The sequence below is a fragment of the Chelonoidis abingdonii genome, chromosome 13 (assembly GCF_003597395.2).
Source record: "Chelonoidis abingdonii isolate Lonesome George chromosome 13, CheloAbing_2.0, whole genome shotgun sequence".
NCBI lineage: Eukaryota > Metazoa > Chordata > Testudines > Testudinidae > Chelonoidis > Chelonoidis abingdonii.
The window spans coordinates 24,452,305-24,471,744 of NC_133781.1; the positions used below are offsets into that span (position 1 = coordinate 24,452,305).

Below are 19,440 nucleotides of genomic sequence, written 5' to 3' on the forward strand. Positions count from 1 at the left end.
ATTACTACAGTGATGGTTGATGACATAAGAGCCTAGATTAAACTGATTAAATAAAACAGATATTCAACCAATCTGCGCATTATGCTGGCCACATGGGCATATGGATATTTTGCACATTACATTATTAAAATCCTAGGGAATCCTCATTCATTATAACATAAGAAGAAAAACAGTAATAGCTCATGCAATGACCCAGCTTGTGTGTGGCACCACTGTCCTCTATTGGATGAAATGAGAATTGCTGAACTGCAAGTCATAGACTTTACACTGCAAGCAATGTAAGAAGATTCTCCTTTAGCTGAAGTTATAGAGTGGTGTGCTTTTGGAGCAGATGGATATGTTTAACCCCATTGTCACTGTGAAGTTCCAAATGGCCATGGCATGCAGTTTAATGATAACCATGAAATGCCAGGTGGCCATGGATTTATCAGTACCTTCTACTGGTATGGCACTTTACGTTTCCAGAGTACTTTATTAATGTCCCTGAAAAATATTACCGTCCTCATTCTACCACTGGAGCAAACTGAAGGACAGAGAGGATAAAGGTCCATATAGACTACATAACAGCCTATGTTCAAAACTTGGTGGATTTATCATGGCTGGACTATGGCCCTTCTCTAACATGGCTGCTCTTGCCATTGTGGATGAGACCAAACCATTTTATCATCAGGATTTTTTTTTTTAAAAATCACTCTTTCCCCCCACAGCCCCAAGTTAATTTGGTCACCTTTGTAGTACAAATGGAATCTTTGCTGAAGGACAAGCAAGGTCAGGCCCAGATCCTCAAAGTTATCTATGTGCCTGTCTCCCATTCAAATCAGTGGGAGTTAGACACCTAAATACCTTTGAGGATCTGAGCCTCAGTGTTAGCCACGATTAGAACTTGGGAATTCTTTCAGGAAATGTACATACGAGTGTCACCCTCCTAAGGTAAGGAAGATCTAGAATTAACAGTGCTCCTACCTGCCACAACAATGTTCATGCTGGTGGTTTTGGACACTCTCCCCAGTTCTACTTTGCATGTGTAATTGCCATTGTGCTCCACTGTGGCTGTTGCAGAGTAGGTCACAGAATTCTGACCTTGTGTACTGTTCAGTATCCTTCTGTCTTTCTGGATGAGGATTTCAATTTCATATGGACGGGCTAGAATCGTTGTGCACACAATGTCAATTCTGTCTCCTTCTGTAATATTCCATGGGGACTTGGATGTCAGTTTAGGATGTGAAAACGGTTCTGAAAGGCAATCAATATAAAGCCATTGTGACATTAACCTTCTCTTTTTTAAAAGAAAATATTTGCCTGGGTGGGTAAGGAATTCACATCTTTGCTGCTCCTATTGTTTGGCTAGATCCCCTTTTCTGCAGAGCTGCATTAACAAGAAAGCAAAGCATCAGTTCACATGGTGAACGCTCTGTCTACAATCTTTTTATTTTAAAATGAAGCTTAGCTTTTAAGAGAACCCAGCTACACTTGCAGAAAGACTCCAATAATTTTTGAACCTGCAATTTTCCATCATCTTTGCTGATGACAATAACAAATGGTGCACGGTGTTAGACACAGATGTATGTGCTGTATATGAATCAAGACTCACATTTCTCCTGGGAACCAATCCTGCAAGTTACTGAGCACCCACAACTTCAACTAAAGTGATAGGTGGGCACATAGTAACCAGCTGACCTAACAGCACAGATCAAAACACATTCAAATCTAACCCTGATGACATAACATTTGGATCCTGAACACTGATGCCATTTGGGGGCATATGGATCCAGGGTTTTAGTTCATACCTATCTGCCCTCCAGTAAACCAGGAAACAGATCTGCTCTGTCCCTTACAAATACTGCAGCATTCTCATACAGTCGCACAGGGGACTATGCTTTTAACTAAAAACAATATCACCATTTCAAGATGTCCCTGCTTTCAACCCAGGCAAACAACAAATTATAAGAATAACAAGCGGTTACAGGGAACCCCTGACAGAGGAGCCTCCTGCGGACAAGCGCGGTGATACACAGCCAGAGTCCATCTCAGTGTCCCCTTCATCCACCCGTGCAAAGGAATATTGTCTCTGTGGCAAATTCAAACCCTTTTTTCCCACATAACGTGTCACAATCAACAGATCCCTTGTAGTAAAAACAATTCCTCTCAAAACCACACAGTAAAACAAGGTTACAAGGCAGCAGCTCTTCAGTCCCAAAGCTCACTGTTCACAGGTCACCACCCAAGAGTCATTCTCTGCCCCAGCTCCCCTATTCCACGGCCCCACTCTCCAAGCATCTACCTGAGAGTCCTAACACCCGCTTCTCTTCCACATGGCTTTTGCAGCCGTAAGTCAGGTCTCCTGCAAGAGAGTTCCCCAGTGTTTCACTCCTCAGGCCTCCTTCTGTGAGTCCTACCCCTGCTCCTGGGGGCCTCCCTCCAGAGCCAACCCCTTGCTTCTGGGTCCAGCTTATACTGACTGAATGGTTCTTCTCCTCATTCCTAAGGCCTCTACATAAACCTTCCTGAAATTTGGCAGGGTTTCCCAACTCTAGGCAGTGCCCCCAACAGCTTTCCTCACAATTCATCACCAGCAACTGACAGTTACCACTCTCCTTCCAGTCTCCTGCAGTTCTTTCCCTCTGGCCACTTGCTGCTGCTGTCCGTCTGTCTCTCCTCTGTTCTCAGGCAGCATTCACCTGCCCCTTCCTGACTCTCTCGCAGGGTACATCTACACTTCAAGCTGAGGGTGTGATTTCCAGATCAAGGAGACATACTTGCACAAGCATCCTAAAAATAGCCACAGTGCTACAAGCACTGGGAGGGCCCAGTATGTACCTATGGTCCCGAGTGGGTATGTGCTGGGCTAGCCCTTCCCATCACTTGAACTGCCATGGCTATGCTCTGTTTTTAGCACACTAACTCAATCAGAGCTAGCATGTATATGCCTCCTCAAGATAGAAACCACATCCCCAGGTCAAAATGCAGACATGCCCTCAGTCTATTCTCAAGCAGCTCTCCCCTGCCCCTTCCTGGCCTCTTACAGGGGTCAGTCACCCTGTGACACAAGCAAAGAAATGTAAGGGCACAAACTAAGGGCATGTCTACACTACAAAATTAAGTTGACCTGACTCATGTCAACATACAGCTGCCACAGTAATTACATCACTTGTGTGTGTGAACACTTTGCTGCTTGTGTCAGCAGTGCATGTCCTCACCAGGAGCGCTTGCACCAATTGAACTGTCAGTGTGGGGCATCTTCTGAAAGCCAGCAACTGTTGATGTAAGCAATGCAGTGTCTACACTGACACTGTGTCTACCTAACTACATTGATGTTGACTCTATGCCTGTCATGGAGGTGGAATTACTCAGTCAGTGTAGCAGGAAGAGTTATGTCAGGGGGAGTGAAATTTTAGTGTAGACTCTTACATAGTTAGATTGACATAAGCTGCCTTGCATCGACCTAACTCTATAGAATAGACCAGGCCTAACCCACTTACCCACAACTGTAACAATTGTCATGCTACTGGGCTCTGACGTTTCAGAACCGACTACTGAATTAACCTGGGCAATACACTGAAAACGCAATATTCGATCCCTCTCTTCAACAGGAAATTCAACAGATGCAAAGTTTGCTTTTAATTCTTGCTTCCTTTTTTCTTGTGACTGTTGATTGGATGATATTTTAATGAACAAGAAAATGAAGGGAGGCTTTTCTTCTGGTATTTCACACCGTAAAGTCACAACTTCACCCTCTGTTACTTCTCCTTTCAGGGCAGTCAGTTTTGGCTGGCACAGCCCTTTGGAAAAGAAAACAAGCAAATATAATTAGACCGACCTAAAGCAGAGACTATCTATGACAATTATGCTAGTGGCTATTTTAATGGACAGGCAGAAACAATCTGATCCCAGACCCAGGACAGATTTTTACAGCTGACCAAAGTCTGGAATTGGCCATCCAGGAACTTCAGGGTAATTTTTTTGCTGTGTGGATGGACACTCCAATCATACTGCTGTAACCAGTGAATCAAGACCTCTCTCATCCCATATCTCTGCACCATTGGACATCGCACAGTGCACTTTCCTAGCTAACTTAGGCGATGTTTGCCCTGGGTGCGTTCGACCACTATACCATACTGGCAAAGCGCTCCCAGCATGAATGCAACTATACCAACAAAGCTGCTGATATTTGGGGCTTTTCCTTATATAGACTCCTATTACCCCATCCTCACCCCTGTCCCGATTTTTCACATTTTCTATCTGGTCACCCTACTGGGTTCCAGAGTAAGTTACATGACTGAGTTTTATTCGTGTCCATACAATATGAGTTTTCACACAGTGCTGACCCCACAGGCAGTGTCCTGTCCCACCGGGCACTGGGCTCAGTGTAAAACCTGGAAATGATTTTCTGTGGCAGCCTTTTCTGAGGATGCTCCAAAGTCCTGGTCAGGAATCTGGAGGGGCCATTTCTAAGACATTACAGAAAGCTCTCCCTCAGCTGTGAGTGTGTTCCATAATAACAAGAGATACGCAGACTTTAAAATGAAATGAGCATCACTCTAATACAATCCAGATGCCCTTTTACACACTACAGCTGGAGGATATGAAGTATACAGAGGAAGACTGAAATCATCTCTATGTTACTAAAATTAATCATTTAATGGTAGCATGCAAGAAATAACTGTGAGTGGTAATGTTCACATCTGACATAGGCATGTTGCTCTGAACCAGTATAGGCTTGATCTTTGTCTTTGCCTTTTTGTTTACAGGTGGAAAGAAAGGAAGCTTAGTTCTTCTTGAGTAAACCTGTATTAATGTGTGTAAACTGGCTGCTTGTGTGTGTAAATAACTTGACATACAGAGGCATCAACTGCATACAAATCTGGGGCTTCTGAGGGCAGCCGCTGTACCCTTCGTTCAACATATGGCCCTAAATTCATGAGACAGGCCAGTGACCAGTAACAGAAATGTCTCCATTCCTGTACCCCTCCGCCCCCATCCCTGTATTAAGCAAGAACCATGGTAGCATCAGCCTAGACAGGAGCCCTTTGGAAGTGCTGCACTCAGTAATGGCACCATGTTTGAAGCACAAAGGTCACACTTCTTCATCAATGTTTCTGGCTCCTACACTGGAACAAGCAACAGGGAAAACTTGATTTCCCCATTTGAATATTGGAACTGGGGGTACTGGTTTAAGGCTGTGATTCTCAAACAGGGGGATATGTACCTCTGTGAGTGTGCTGAGATCTTCCAGGGGGTACATCAACTCATCTAGATATTTGCCCAGTTTTACAACAGGCTACATAAAAAATGCTAGCAAAGTCAGGACAAACTATAATTTCATACAGACAATGACTTGTTTATACTGTTCTATATACTATACACTGAAATTAAAGTACAATATTTATATTCCAATTGATTCATTTTATAATTATATGATACAAATGAGAAAGGAAGCAATTTTTCAGTAACAGTGTGCTGTGACACTTTGTATTTTTATGTCTGATTTTGTAAGCAAGTCGTTTTTAAGTGAAGTGAAACTTGAGGTTATGAAAGACAAATCAGACTCCTGAAAGGGGTACGTAGTAAAGGAGAACCACTCCTTTAAGGCAGGGTACAGGCCCAGCAGAGCCCTGGACCCAGGCTTCCTGGGAGCTGCCATTCCAAGAGGGACAATATGAAACTGTAGGCCAGAACAAGGAATATTGGGGAAAGGAACAGGGATATGCATATACTCCCTGTCCTCATAAGTGGTGAGGAGGGAAAAAGACTGGCTGTGAAATTGCCCCCCAGATGCCAATTAGTACCAGCTGCATGGTAATTTTTTTGCTTTGTATGACATAAAGATCTGTTCTTTAGGAACTGGAGTGAGGATCTACCACTGGCCTGCTGGGTGATCTTGGGCCAGTCACTTCATCTCTCTGTGCTGCAGCTTATTCTCATTTTAATGATACTGCCCTCCTTTGCAATGTGTTTTGAGACCTCCAGATGAAAAATGCTAAGAATATTATTATTAATGTACATTGATAGAGTAGGACGTAATCTACTCTGCTTTTTGTAATGTAGAAGACGGCAGTGGTTGAAGGGATACGTACCCTCAACTCGAACCTCCAAATCATTGCTGCTTTTAGTTTTCCTGTTTGCCTCCACAATGCACTTATAGATTCCCGAATCTGCAAATCGAGCTGGTGATATTTTGTAACGTGTTCTATTTTGCTCCGACGTGGTATTATGCAGAAGACTGTCATCCTTGTAAAATAAAAAAGTGTGCTGCATCTGGAAGCTGGCACTCTTACTAACATCCACAATACAGGTGAGTTCAATTGACATTCCATTCTTCACTTTCTGGGATGGCACAGTGAGTTCAACTTTGTTGATGGTAATAACTTGATAGGGAACAGGGGGGAAAAGTCACATTTAGTTTCAGTTTATCCAAAGTAATGCTGTTCTCTGAAGTTGCTACATAATGCTCATTGCAATTGCTAAAGGCTGAGAGCTCTGTGGGACAGGCACGGTCCTACTTTCTGGCCTGGAGCCTGCAATTAGATCCACACAAACAGACTCCCACTGAAGTATACGGGGCTCCAAGCAGATGAAAAGATGCATGTGACTGCAGAATCAGAGTCTATATTTGTATAATGCCTTGCACTATGGAGCCCTGATTGGGTGTGTTGGTGCTACTCCAATACAAATGTAATATAATCCCAGTTTTTTTCAAAATTCCCTTTTTTCAAAAATCCGTGTTATCTGCATCCACAGTGTTCCCCCCATGTAGCCCCATGCTAGTTAATAGCACTTCTGTTTATCTGAATCCTGGTTATCTGAAACTTTTGGATATCCACCAGGCTTTTAGGATAACTGGGATTATACTATTTTAGCCTACCTCTCAATCCTGTTGTTTAAGGATTTTTGTGGTCGATGCTCAAGATTCCCCTTGCATCTAGAAAAAGTTTTCATTTTCAAACAACACATCTGTACAATGAAGTGATTTTTCTTTAATTACAAGATGAAATGGAGAGCAGGGAGGGGGAAATGCAATTTTGAGCACTTTTGCCTTGCTGTGAATATTTTGCAAAGCCCTAGTTTTAACATGCTGCTCAGATTCAAGTCCACGCTGGTCAAAGGAACCACCCAGGAACCATTCTGGCACCAACTGTGTTTTAACACAGTTGTTGTTACTACAGTTTGAAAATTCATGTGGCCTAAATACAACCCATGCTGGCCCACCCGTTGAGTTAATTCATAGCGAGTGGAATTTCCTGAAATTCCGTTTCAACTAGGGGAGGCAGGACAGCCTGCCACAGACTCTAATAATGTCTAAATAAAGAGAATGCTCTTTTATAACAGTTATAGTTAAAGAAGGCAAGATTGGGTGGGATCCACCCTAGTGCAAAGAGTCACAGCAAGTTTAAGTTTAAGTCCTGCTTGAATGGTGCATAAACTTGTGCTGGTGCTCTGCTCTGGAGTGAGTTTATCTCAGGCAGAGAACAAAAGTGAAGACTATAGGAAGTGCTAAGCAAAGATGGAAGAGAAAAGAAAAGAAATGAGAAAAAGAAACAGCAAGAAAATAAATGTGGTGACTAAAGAAGTTAGAGGCACAGTGCATAAGGGGTTTGTATGAAATATTTCAGAGCTGTGTCCACCCTATTGAGCTAAATGGAAATTTTGCTATTGATTTCAAATAAGAGCAGGACTGGGTCCTTTGAATCCAACCTGTATTCACAGCAATGTGAAACACCAAACTTTTCAGCCACCCTTTTTTTCTCTCTCCATAGCGTCATCTCAAATGCTACCCCCATGAAGAGGAGAAAGAGGTGAGGATAAGAGAACAGGGAATTCTTCACCCCAAAAAACAGCTGTTTCCCCCTGAAGCTCATTGCAGCCTTCCTGGGCTGCCACGAATTACTCATCTCCAATTCCCAGAGACAACTGTTCTCCTAGAAACTTGACCACAGGATATTTCCTGAGGTCACTGACTTTTAGATATTGGAGAAAACTAGACGTTTTAAATCACGTTTATGTATCCCTTCAAACATACACACACACACTTGAACTTAGGGAGCTTGAATGAACTGGAACTTGGTTGCAAACACCTCTTGATTGGGATTTGCAGAACAAAAACCCCAACGGATAAGGTTTTGCAAAAGGAAAACCCAGTTTGCTTGAGCCAGCTCTACGGAATTTCCATTCTCTCTGCAGTAGGATGAGAAATGTGTGTACTAGAACTGGGAGGATAGAGAGCTAAATGGGTCTGCAGCTGACTTGTTCTGGTCCGCTTATCTCTTGTGATTCATTGTTTCCAAGTCGGATAGCAAGGGAGTCTCCACAGAGAGGAAAAGCCAACCATTATACTTATCAGAGTAAATGGAAAATTGCAGAGTAGCCCAATGTGCTGCTGTATCTAACCCTGTAGGTCTTGGACCAAATTGATCACTGGAGTAATTTAGCAGAAGTCCAGGGAGTTATACCAGGTTCCTTATATCTGCTTTACCTGGCTGCGTGATAAAAGATACAGTGACTGGAGGCACAGCTGAAGCGTTGGCCGTGTTTTCTGTACTGCCATTTGAGGCTGATCTTTCAGGAAAGGGAAAATAAAGAAAGCCTGATCTTCCAATTTTTACTCCTGTGAGTAGTCCTTACCCTACACGAGTGGCCCCACTGATTTCAGTGAGATGATTTTCCCAGGTAAGGGCAACTTGTGTGAGTAAATCTATAGAATCAGGCCCATCATTACAGCCAGCTAAACAGAGAGTTTTATTTCTGAATGTATATTATTGTTTAGGATTTTTTAACATGAATGTCGGATTCAGTATAATTTTTCAGGGAGCTTTTTTAGGATCAAAAGCTCTGAATTTTTGGCAGATTTTGTGAAATTCTATACTTTTATTTTGTTCTACCGGATAACGGTTACTCGGGGTTCCCATTTCTTCACTTGAGTAACCTTACACATCTGAGCAGGCCAACTGAACTCAATGGGGCTACTCACATAAATAAATTTAGGCCAGTTCTACACTAAAAATATCAGGTTGACCAAGCAGTTAAGAAAAAGTTATGGTCCTTATATAGAGTTAAGGTTGTGTCACTCAGAAAATCCCATTATATGTGTATATATAAGGGCAAGACTTACAGTGACAAAGTTGAGGTCTCTGTATAAAGAACAATAACTTCTCCCAACTTGGGTAAGTAAAGCCCAATGTTTAGACAATTAGAAGTTCAACGGCTCAGGACAATTTGAGTAACATGGACATCACACGTACACATGTCTAAGGCTACGTCTTCACTAGAAAAGCTATAGTGCTTCAATGTAGAAATCATTACAGCAACAAGAGGAGTACTGGAGCCCAGTCCTGCGACCAGGTTCTCCTGTTGCTGTAGTTAATCTACCTCCCCAAGAGGTGGTAGCTAGGTCAGTGGAAGAATTCTTCCATCAGTCTAGCCCTGTCTACACCGGGGGCTAGGTGGGCTTATCTATTTCACTTAGGAGTGTGGACTTTTCACATCCTTGAGTGATGTAGCTGGGTCAATCTGACATTTTTAGTGTAGAACTGGCCTAAATTTATTCATGTGAGTAGCCCCATTGAGTTCAGTTGCCCTGCTCAGATGTGTAAGGTTACTCAAGTGCAGAAGTGTTTGCAGAATGGGAGCCCTGAGTAACCATTATCCAAGAGAACAAAGTAAAAGTATAGAATTTCACAAAATCTGCCAAAAATTCAGAGCTTTTGATCCTGAAAAAGCTCCCTGAAAAATTATACTGAATCCGACATTCATGTTAAAAAATCCTAAACAATGATATGCATTCAGAAATAAAACTCTCTATTTAGCTGGCTGTAATGATGGGCCTGATTCTATAGATTTACTCACACAAGTTGCCTTTACCTGGGAAAATCATCTCACTGAAATCAGTGGGGCCACTTGTGTAGAGTAAGGACTACTCACAGGAGTAAAAGTTGGAAGATTAGGCTTTCTTTTATCTTTCCTTTCCTGAAAGATCAGCCTCAAACGGCAGTACAGAAAATACGGCCAATGCTTCAACTGTGTCTCCAGTCACTGTGTATCTTTTATCATGCAGACAGGTAAACCAGCAACATAGTCAAGTGTCACATTATCTGGAGCTTTGTTAGTTGATGTCACAATATTCCAATTATTTAAATTTAGGTCTCTTTCTTGGTGAATAGCAAAGGAAAATTTAAAAAACGTAATTGCAAGACAGAGAAATAATTGGGGAAAACTTTCATTTTTTCCTGCAAGAAATAATTAGTTTCTCACACAATTTCCCAGTTTTCTGGTGGCCCAAATAGGGTTGAGGAGCTCATGATTGCAAATTCAATCTGCTTCCTGAAGCCACAAGCCTCAATCAGGCAAACTCTGCATAGCTCACCTCTCGCTGTTTTATACTAGGTCTGCTATTTTGTTAAAATCTAATGCACTCCAATGTGGCAAAAATGTTCTAGTAAATAATGATTTTTAAAATGTGCAAATTGAGGGCCTGATCCTGAAATCCTTGCCTCGCCAAATCTCCCACTGCTGTACACAAGGCTCTGCTGAGGAACAGTCGAGGTCCAGAATACTGCAGAGAAGTAACACACGTCAGAACCAGGGGCAGCTCCAGGCACCAGCACACAAAGTGCGTGCCTGGGGTGGCAAGCCACGGGGGGCACTCTGCCAGTCACTGCGAGGGCAGCAGGCAGGTTGCCTTCGGCGGCATGCCTGTGGAGGGTCCGCTGGTCCTGCGGCTTCAGCAAACCTCCCGCAGGTGTGCCACCGAATCCAGGGGACCGGGGACCTCCTGCAGGCAAGCCGCTGAAGGCAGCCTGACTGCCGTGCTTGGGGCGACAAAATACCTAGAGCCGCCCCGGTCAGAACTACAATCAATCAGGGGAAATTGCATAATACCTTCATGCAATGGGTCAAATTAATCCTTGGTGTAACACTACTGACTTCAGTGGGATTATATCAAGATCGATTCTCATCCATTCTGACTTCAATGACACTTGAGCATGTGTTTCAAGGGATTTAAAGTTAAGCACATGCTTATGGATTTTGCTGAATCAAGGTCCCTATCTAATTCCAACCCGTTTGGACCATATGGTACTATGATTTTTGAAGCAGAATTCCCCATTAAAGGAAGGGTAAATAAGAACAGCAGAATCTGGCCATGTAAATATATCTTTGTTATTAATAAATCTACTCTCGCCTCTTAATATGAAAAATTCCATCCAGATCCATTGGATCACTGTTACAATTTTCCAACAGATGGCAAAGTAATACCCTACCAGCTTTTTTCTTTTAATTGCATCAAAGTATTTATTTAATAAAGAAATATTTATTCCTTTATCACCTCAAAAATGATACATTGTTAGCTATAAGTCTTATTCATGTAGCTATAAGCATGTCAAGGAAAACAAGTTTATGGGCTTTGCTGGCTTTTTCTCACCCTAACACTAACGGCTGGTGGCTATGCCCAGATTGCTAAGAATTTAAATTACCAGTTAGCTAGAGGCAGCTCCTAAGAACCTTTGTTCACATTCAACCACCAAAGTGAACGATGAGGTAGGACAGTTTCCCTGCCTCTGGTGGAGTTACCCCCTCCCTGTTTACTTGTAACTCTTCCTAGCCAGAAATAACTTTGCCTTGGCACTCATGAAAAGGTCTCTGAACATCTTTTTGCCATTCGAATGGACCCGACCGTACCAGGCATTTCCCAGTATAAGGGAGGAAGGAGGATAGCCCACAAGGCTATCACCCGCTTCACCCAGTTTCACGGTTTCAACATCATGCTGAACTTTCAGTACTCTCTGGATATTTTGCAGAATAAAGGGTAAATACATCCAGCAAGTGCCCTTGATTTACATCTACCAAATGGTCTCTCCTCCCTCCTGGGTTATGGGGACGAGATAGCAGCTTTGTTTAAATATGACAGTGCTAGTTACCAGATTCCCCATTCCATCCCTTCTTTTGTGAACCCTGTCAAATTGGATTTACTGGGGGGAAAGGAGGTGTCCCTGAAGGAAAAAATATTGGCAGCACACTGCTGATTGAAACACAGTTTGCAGCAGCAAACCCTGCCCATCCAGGTCTTTTTTGCCAATATTTTGGGTTAAAGACTAAATGAAGATGTTTGAAAACTTTGCATATTGCACATCGCCAATACTGTTTACTCACATTGAACATATATCATTGCAATACGGAATCTTATATAATAAATAATCCTACAAAAAAACTCATTGACTTTAGTGGAGTCAGGATTTTACCCAAGATATCTGGATGGGATTCTGTTTCTAACTAATCATCTAAACATATTTTCTGGCATTTTTTAAACAAAAATGGACTTCAAGTTAAATCATTTTACATGGCTCAAATTCTGCTCCGAGTTATATCCCTGCAAATCCAGAATAACTCCACTGTGGATCCACACCACAGTAACTGAGACCAGAGCAGAATTAAGTCTTTGGCATATCAAGAATTTTAGAAAAAAGGTCACAACTCACCATCGTCTTGAGCTTTTAGACTTGGACCTGGAAAAGTGAGAGGAAATGTTATATTCAAAGCTTAAAGATTGAGTTTAAGGACAAAATGCAAAAAATTGGAAATTCTTCTTGACAGAGATTTCTGAAAAATATTTGTTTTAGGTTGATCAAAATATACATACTAGGACAACATCAGAAACACAAGCAAACATTTAAACAGTGAACTTACAGTGTAAGAGAATCACCAGCACAGCGAAATACATCTTGTCGTTGGAAAGCGGTCACCTAGTTATAGAATAAAGTGATCATCAGCTCTGGTTAGTTATGCCTCACAGTCCTAAAGCTCCACAGAAGTTTTGATTCAAAAAACTTTGCTATGAAAAACTGTAGGTTTTTCCACAACTTCGGCAGAAACTGGCTAGATATTGGTCAAGTAATCGTTCTCATTACTGGAAAGTGGAAGTGGCAAACAATGAGAATCTATCTGCTGCTAACAGGCAGATTATTCCTCAGGAAGTGACTAGTCTTTTCCTGAGAGACCCATTGAACTCAATTGCTTTGTTTAGGTTCTGAAGGTGTATTAAAAACAAGAAGTCCCAGTGACATTTATCCTGAGACTCCTGTCAATACATATATTTTTAAGTCATGCTTAACCATTTAAAATCAGAATTACATTTACTGTTGGATCTTGCTGGATTCCCAGTAGACTATTCCTCTTCCTCCTGGCACTGAAAACCCTTTCAGAGTGGATTTAGATATGTAGCATAACTATTATGTTTGTCCTACTATGGCTGCTCACAAGGACTGTTTTGCTGTACTCTCTATGAGACTGAAATTTCTACTGTGATACATTGGCTCCACTGTAGGTACTGTGGCAAGTTAAATTCGTTTAAGCAAATACAGTGGTACAGCCCCTAGAGCAATGAGATCCTAATGCAGATTACCATTGTGCATATAAAAATAAATGTGTACTAATGTTTTTTTATTTGGTATATTTAAAGCTGTGCAAAATATACACACTCATAAAACCCAAATTCACACAGTTGTCTGGTTTTGGGATCTGTCTCCTATTAGAAATTTGAACCAGCATTGGCAACAATGCTCATAGGTCAAATTTCAGAACCATAGCTAAATTTGAGGCTGTTTGACTCTGGGAATTTGATTGGGAGTTTTGTGAACCTTCTCTAGGGTGATGTTAAGGTGAACAAGGATCGATTTCTGGGTTTTTTGTTTTGTTTTTTGGCATTGAAATCTGCAGTTTCTAGACATGAAAACCAAGTTGAAGTTTGTGATTTTGGCCATGTTTCATTTTGAGCCTAAAGCACTGAAATTAAAACTCAGTGGCTATGAACTAGAGAGGGACTGAGTGCAAAGTGAAGGTAAAATGGGTGTAAACATTTGCACAATGTACAGGGAAATGGTGAATTGGGGCCATGGTGTGAACTTACTTTAGAGCTGAGGAGGATGGAAATTCAGTTTGGAGAAGCATTTTGAGACTGACATTGGGCTTTGTTAAAAATTGGAATGAAAACAAAAAATTTTGAAATTCTTCATGCAGGAGAATTCTGAAAAACTTTTGTTTTGGGTTAATCAAAACATTTTGTTTCCATTTAAGTATTGTATTATATTAAAATATGATACTGTTGGTGTCACTAAGGATAATCCTAAGTAACTTAAAAGGTAAAAGGCAATAAGGATATACAGTCTCCCTGTTTAGGCCTCAGATGAGCAGAAGCTCTTCCATGTTTAAACTCTAATTGACCTAACAGGCCAATAAATAGAAAAGGCCAAGTGCAACGTCCCTTATCAGTTGCCATACAGCTCATACTGGTCTAAAGCAGAAATAATGAGGCCTGTGCACCTTTCGCAGAAGGACAAGATAACTTGCAGAAGGAAAACTTACTAATGAGCTGCCACGGCCAAGATTACTTAATGCACCTGCGCTTACGTAACTGCTACAGGGGGAGGAAGGAGAAGAGGGAAGGGGAAGACGAAGAAGTGTGCGAGAAAAGAATGCTGCAGCCGGACAGAAGAGGGAGGGGAAACGGGGGCTTGTTTGTCAGCGAGAAAAGTTCTCATGGATATAAAGGAACAGACTGCTTGTTTTAGGTGTGCTGGATTTAAGGCATGTCAAGTCTCCCAGCAACACTTTGAGATCTCAAATAAACTTGGTTTGCTTCTCTACCCTGGTGTGTTTATTGGCGTGGTGCACACCGGGCGACGGACCTCCCTGCTGTTGCCCCCCTCGGGCACTTTGTGCCGGCAACAATACAACATCAAAAATTTTGAAACAAAAATCATTTCAAAACAAAAATTAAATGTTTTGTTCCAATGTTGAAATGGGATGTTTCAACCTTGATGGAATATTTTTCCTGATTTTCTTCCTAAATGAAATTCTGGTGAAGTTGACCCAATTTTGCAAAGTGTTTCAGTTTCAGCAGAATTGCATATTCTGATGGAATATGATTCTGTCAAAGTTTCTGCAAAGTCCAAGCATGTTCTCACAAAAGGCAGTGGTAAATTCCCTCACTGCCCTCAATCAGCACAGAATCAGGCCTGCAATATTTTATTGATTAAAAGTGCACACACACACACACAAAAGCAGGCAGTCTCAATATTTCATCATGCTTTGGTTACACAATCAGAGCGACACAAGGGTATTGCGCAGCTCTGAGGAAATACATCACTTCTTATTACAGTTATCTGTGCTCTATGTGAGATAGAAAGTGCATAGAAATGTGAAATATCTTTGTTAATTATAGTAAACTGCCCCATCTAGTCTGCAATTTAATGTTCCACCTCTGCAATGAGCTCCACACAGGCAGATCCCAGGGGCCTTGCACAGACTCATTGACTTCAATGCGGCTTTGCACAGACACAGGGGTCTGCCCATGCCAAACTCATCACAGGATCTGACCTGAACAGATAAACTGGAGGCTAGTTTCATTGCAGCAGGTTTTAAGGTTATTTTTTCTTTATAAAATAGATGCAAAGTCATTTCCTGTACATTGGAGGAAGCATGTTTTGAGGAAGGATTTGAATGCAGCAAGGGTGAAATATTGGCTCTGTTAAAGTCAGTGGAGGTTTTGCCACTGACTTCAGTTGAGTCCAGATTTCATCCCAGAAGTACAGAAGACAGTAACTGTGCAACAGGCCCAGCTGTGAATTGCAGTTTTGACAGGTTCCTGGATTTTACCATGAGTCTCGTGATCAATAGGGTTCTTCTTAAAGCCCCAGTTACTGTAGTTAACATGTGAAGCACTTGGCTTTCCTTTTATACAAATGGGCAAGTCTTCATGGTTCTGGAGAAAAGTGAACCCTTAAAGCCTCAGAAATCAGAATGCAAAGAAAACGTTGTGTTTAGTCTTAAAATCTCATGATTTTTTAGACCTGATTCATGACTTTTGAACAGTCAGAGCTGGTAACTAGGGTGACCAGATAGCAAGTGTGAAAAATTGGGACGGGGGTGGGGAGTAACAGGCCCCTATATAAGACAAAGTCCGAAATATTGGGACTGTCCCTATAAAATCAGGACATCTGGTTGCTCTACTGGTAATACTGGAGATGGTCCCAAAACAAGAGTCAGAGAAAGGCAGAAAGAGAGGTGGAGTGGAAGGCTTAGTCACAGCAAAAGAGAAGCAGGGGGTGCAGTAGAGAGAAATGGTTTCCCTTAGCTCTTTTCTGCTTCTCTTGTTTTTTTTAATTTTTAAACTACGTGACACTTTGCAGAAATAGCAGTTCAGAGTATGGATTTGAATTAAGAGATCTGAAAGTTCATACCCTGTCTTTTCAAATAGAGTCAGAGATTCTGAGAGGATACTATACTTAATAGTCAGCAGAGCCCATGGAAAAAGTTACTTCAGCTAAAAGAAACATGCGATGACTCTGGCCAGAGGTTGAGGGAAAGAAAAAAAAATTGAACAACTTAACAGTATACATAAACAAATAGAAGGGGATTCATTAACTCCATCACCAGCCTCAGTTATGGTTCTTCATATCCTGTTAGCCCTTCTCGTGGCCTAAGATTTGCAAACATACATGTAGAAAGTAACATGGGACTGGTTGTTTTTTATGCCCATTAATCCACATCCAATAGAAAATATTCCATTGCAGCAACTCAGGCTTTGTTCTAATTCTGTTTTGGCAAAGTAGGAATAAAAGCAGAACTCAGGAAAACAGCACACATCACTGATGGCTGGGGTTGGCCAGAGTTTGCTTTATAGATTTTGTCACAGTCATGTTTTAGGGCCTTTATACATACATATGTATGTATGTATAATATACACACACTCCTGGCCCACAGCATGTCTGCATATAAACAAGAAATTATTATGCTATAAACACAAACAGTAAAAACTAAGTAAAGATTTCCAGATGTGGCTAAATAATAGCAGCAACCCTTCCCCCCCAAAAAACTCTTCTCTCTCTCTCTCTCTCACACACACACACACACACACACACTTTGGTCATAACACTACCATTTCCCCCCATAAAAAATGTTTCCCATTACTTGGCCAAATCCTAAAGTTCTCACTAAAAATATACAGAGAGATATTAGTCACACATACATATATAGAACTAGATGGTGCATTACACTTACTTACACACACATGCACACACACACACAGTCAAACATATTTTCACCCATAATCATATATATAGTCCTAAGACATGATTATGTAACAAATTGCAGTGCAAATACCAGTCAGCACTAACCATCAATGACATACGCAGGTTCCTCTCTTCTGAATTGCCAGCTCTTCCCCCCAATCCACCCTCCTCCCCCACTGCAAAAAAAAAAAAAAAATTAGGAGAAAGCTTAAACTTTTTTCTCTTGGACTCAGTTTATTGCATATTACAAACTGTCACTTGTGACTGATAGATAATCTATATACATCTCAGCTTTAAGGTTATAGGTTTTCCCATAACTTTTTTTAATGGTAAAGGAAAGGGTGAATTTTTCATGAAAAAAAATGTCCACTTTATGCTGACATAGACTAAGTAAAAGCTGAGTAAGGACTTCAGGATCTGACCCATTATTATTGTTTGTTACTGTTATTACACAGGACACAGAAAGGAGATGTAATATTTTGCTCACTTTTTAAATAAATTAATATATGCATATCTCAAAAATGTACACAAAATTTCTTTAGGGACTTGGTCAATATAGGTTAGTATCAGACTTTTATTCTACCGTTGGACTGTAGCAAAGCCAGGAGGGAGAGGTACTGGAACCTAGTTGTTCTCTAAAAGCCTATGAAAAAGTAATCAAGGCAAAATACAAGGAGAGTCATTCAGCTTCAGTCCAGATGACAAGGACAGAGGGTGCGGTCACTCACAGACAACATTTGTCAACAGGATGAGTAATCTGTTGGCAGTCTTTTGATTTATACAGGACTTGCCACGGCTGATCAAACTATTGCAGTAACAAATGATGCTTGGCCTAATTCTAGTCAATACCTGAAGCTTCAGAGGACAGTTATACAGGGACTGCCATATTATATATATAGTATGTACAGCACCTAGCACAATGGCAGTTAGTCCTACCACAATGTAAATGTTAAGTAATAACACCACCATGTTTACAGTTCATACCATGCAGCATGAGTTCTGATTCACTGTAATATTATCTAACTTGCCTCACTGCAGCATTATCCACAAAAATATTCATTTATTGTTTAAAGCCAGTTAATTTTTTTATTGACTCCCCAAATATTTTAAAGTATGATTCAAAAGACCTTCAAATTTTGCAGTTCTTGTAAATACCTGAATTATTCTTGTATTTTTCATGGAAAGTCCTAGTCAGAACAGAGAAACCCATAATAATCACTGTAAAATAGCCACAACCAACATTCCTCTACCATACATCAATTCTCTTATCCCAGTTCCACAAATAATCTCTGTCGTCCAAGCAGCATTCTAGGCAGAGCACAAGTGGACTTCAGCAATCCAATGACAGCACTTCTCAAAAGATGGAGTGCAACCTCTGGGTGCATGAAGGACAAGCCACAGGGAAGGGAACATGGCCAGAGCTCTCAATTGTTCTCTAGAGTCACAGATTTCTTTCAGAAAGAAAGGAAGTTGTTTGTCTACAGAGGGATATTTACAGTCATTTCTATACCATCTTCTTGAAAGGGATAGAGGGGTGTCAGCTTTAAAAACTTTGAGAACTACTGCATTAGGGCAACCCTATCTTCAAACAACCTCTAAAAGTACTCCCCGCCCCCGTACTTCCACAGTAGTTGGCTCTACAAACAAACAGCTCTTCAGGCTCCATAAGCAAATTTAGTAAATGATATAACTACCCTGAGGAGACTTCCACAAGAATCACAGCTTTATCAACATTTTGTTTATGCTCTAAAAATCCTTCCTCTTCCTCTCCCTCATTGGAGGTAACATATGGGACGTTAGTACAGTTTACCACTCCTGCCAAACTGGATTAAACCACTAAGGACATATAAATATTCCTTCAATTTTTCCTGATGTCGGGAACAATGCAGGACACTTGCACGCATTTTAGACTTGCGATTTCCCCAAGAGGTCACCTGCACTGCATCAAGCCAGGAAAATGAGAAGTAAGGCAAAAATTCATTTCAGTCTACAACATACTGAGTCTCTCTTATCTGGCCCCACCCCTTGTATCTTTGGGTTGGTTTACACTAGCCATTTTTTCCTGTAGAGTTTCCCGCCATGGTTATTACCTCTGCCACTCCTTGGATGATAGCAACTATGGGAGCATTAGTGTGGAACAGCGCTGGCATTTTAACCACCATTTCATGTGACTCTCCTCAGAGCAGGTGTAAATAACCCAGTGGTAGCTGTGGGCAACATGGCTACAACTTGCACTCACATCGTTGTTACAAGTGGTGGAAATACAGCAGGAATCGCAATGAGGGGAATTTCATTAAAGGAATTCTAGAGCAGTCAAGGCCTTTCCGTGTTGCGTGTTTATGCCAAGGTTTCTTCAGAACTGAAATCAACTTGCCTTGCTTCC

The 19,440-nt window shown here is 41.3% G+C and overlaps 1 protein-coding gene across 7 annotated transcripts in view; it reads right to left on the bottom strand.

The window, feature by feature from the left end:
• The window catches only part of PECAM1 (platelet and endothelial cell adhesion molecule 1), a 56,819-nt gene extending 43,909 nt beyond the window's left edge, over positions 1-12,910 (bottom strand). For 5 of the 7 annotated variants that reach the window (XM_032805665.2, XM_032805663.2, XM_032805660.2 and 2 more), the window contains exons 1-5: positions 12,676-12,798; positions 12,468-12,494; positions 6,075-6,365; positions 3,480-3,779; positions 964-1,233 (exon numbers count right to left, since the gene is read on the bottom strand). In XM_032805665.2, coding sequence (XP_032661556.1) covers positions 964-1,233; positions 3,480-3,779; positions 6,075-6,365; positions 12,468-12,494; positions 12,676-12,709 — 922 coding nt within the window. In that variant the 5' untranslated portion in view covers positions 12,710-12,798. Of the gene's footprint in view, positions 1-963; positions 1,234-3,479; positions 3,780-6,074; positions 6,366-12,467; positions 12,495-12,675 lie in introns of all 7 variants that reach the window. The other 2 variants (XM_032805662.2, XM_032805664.2) reach the window with 2 other exon arrangements.
• Positions 12,911-19,440: the final 6,530 nt, after the last annotated feature.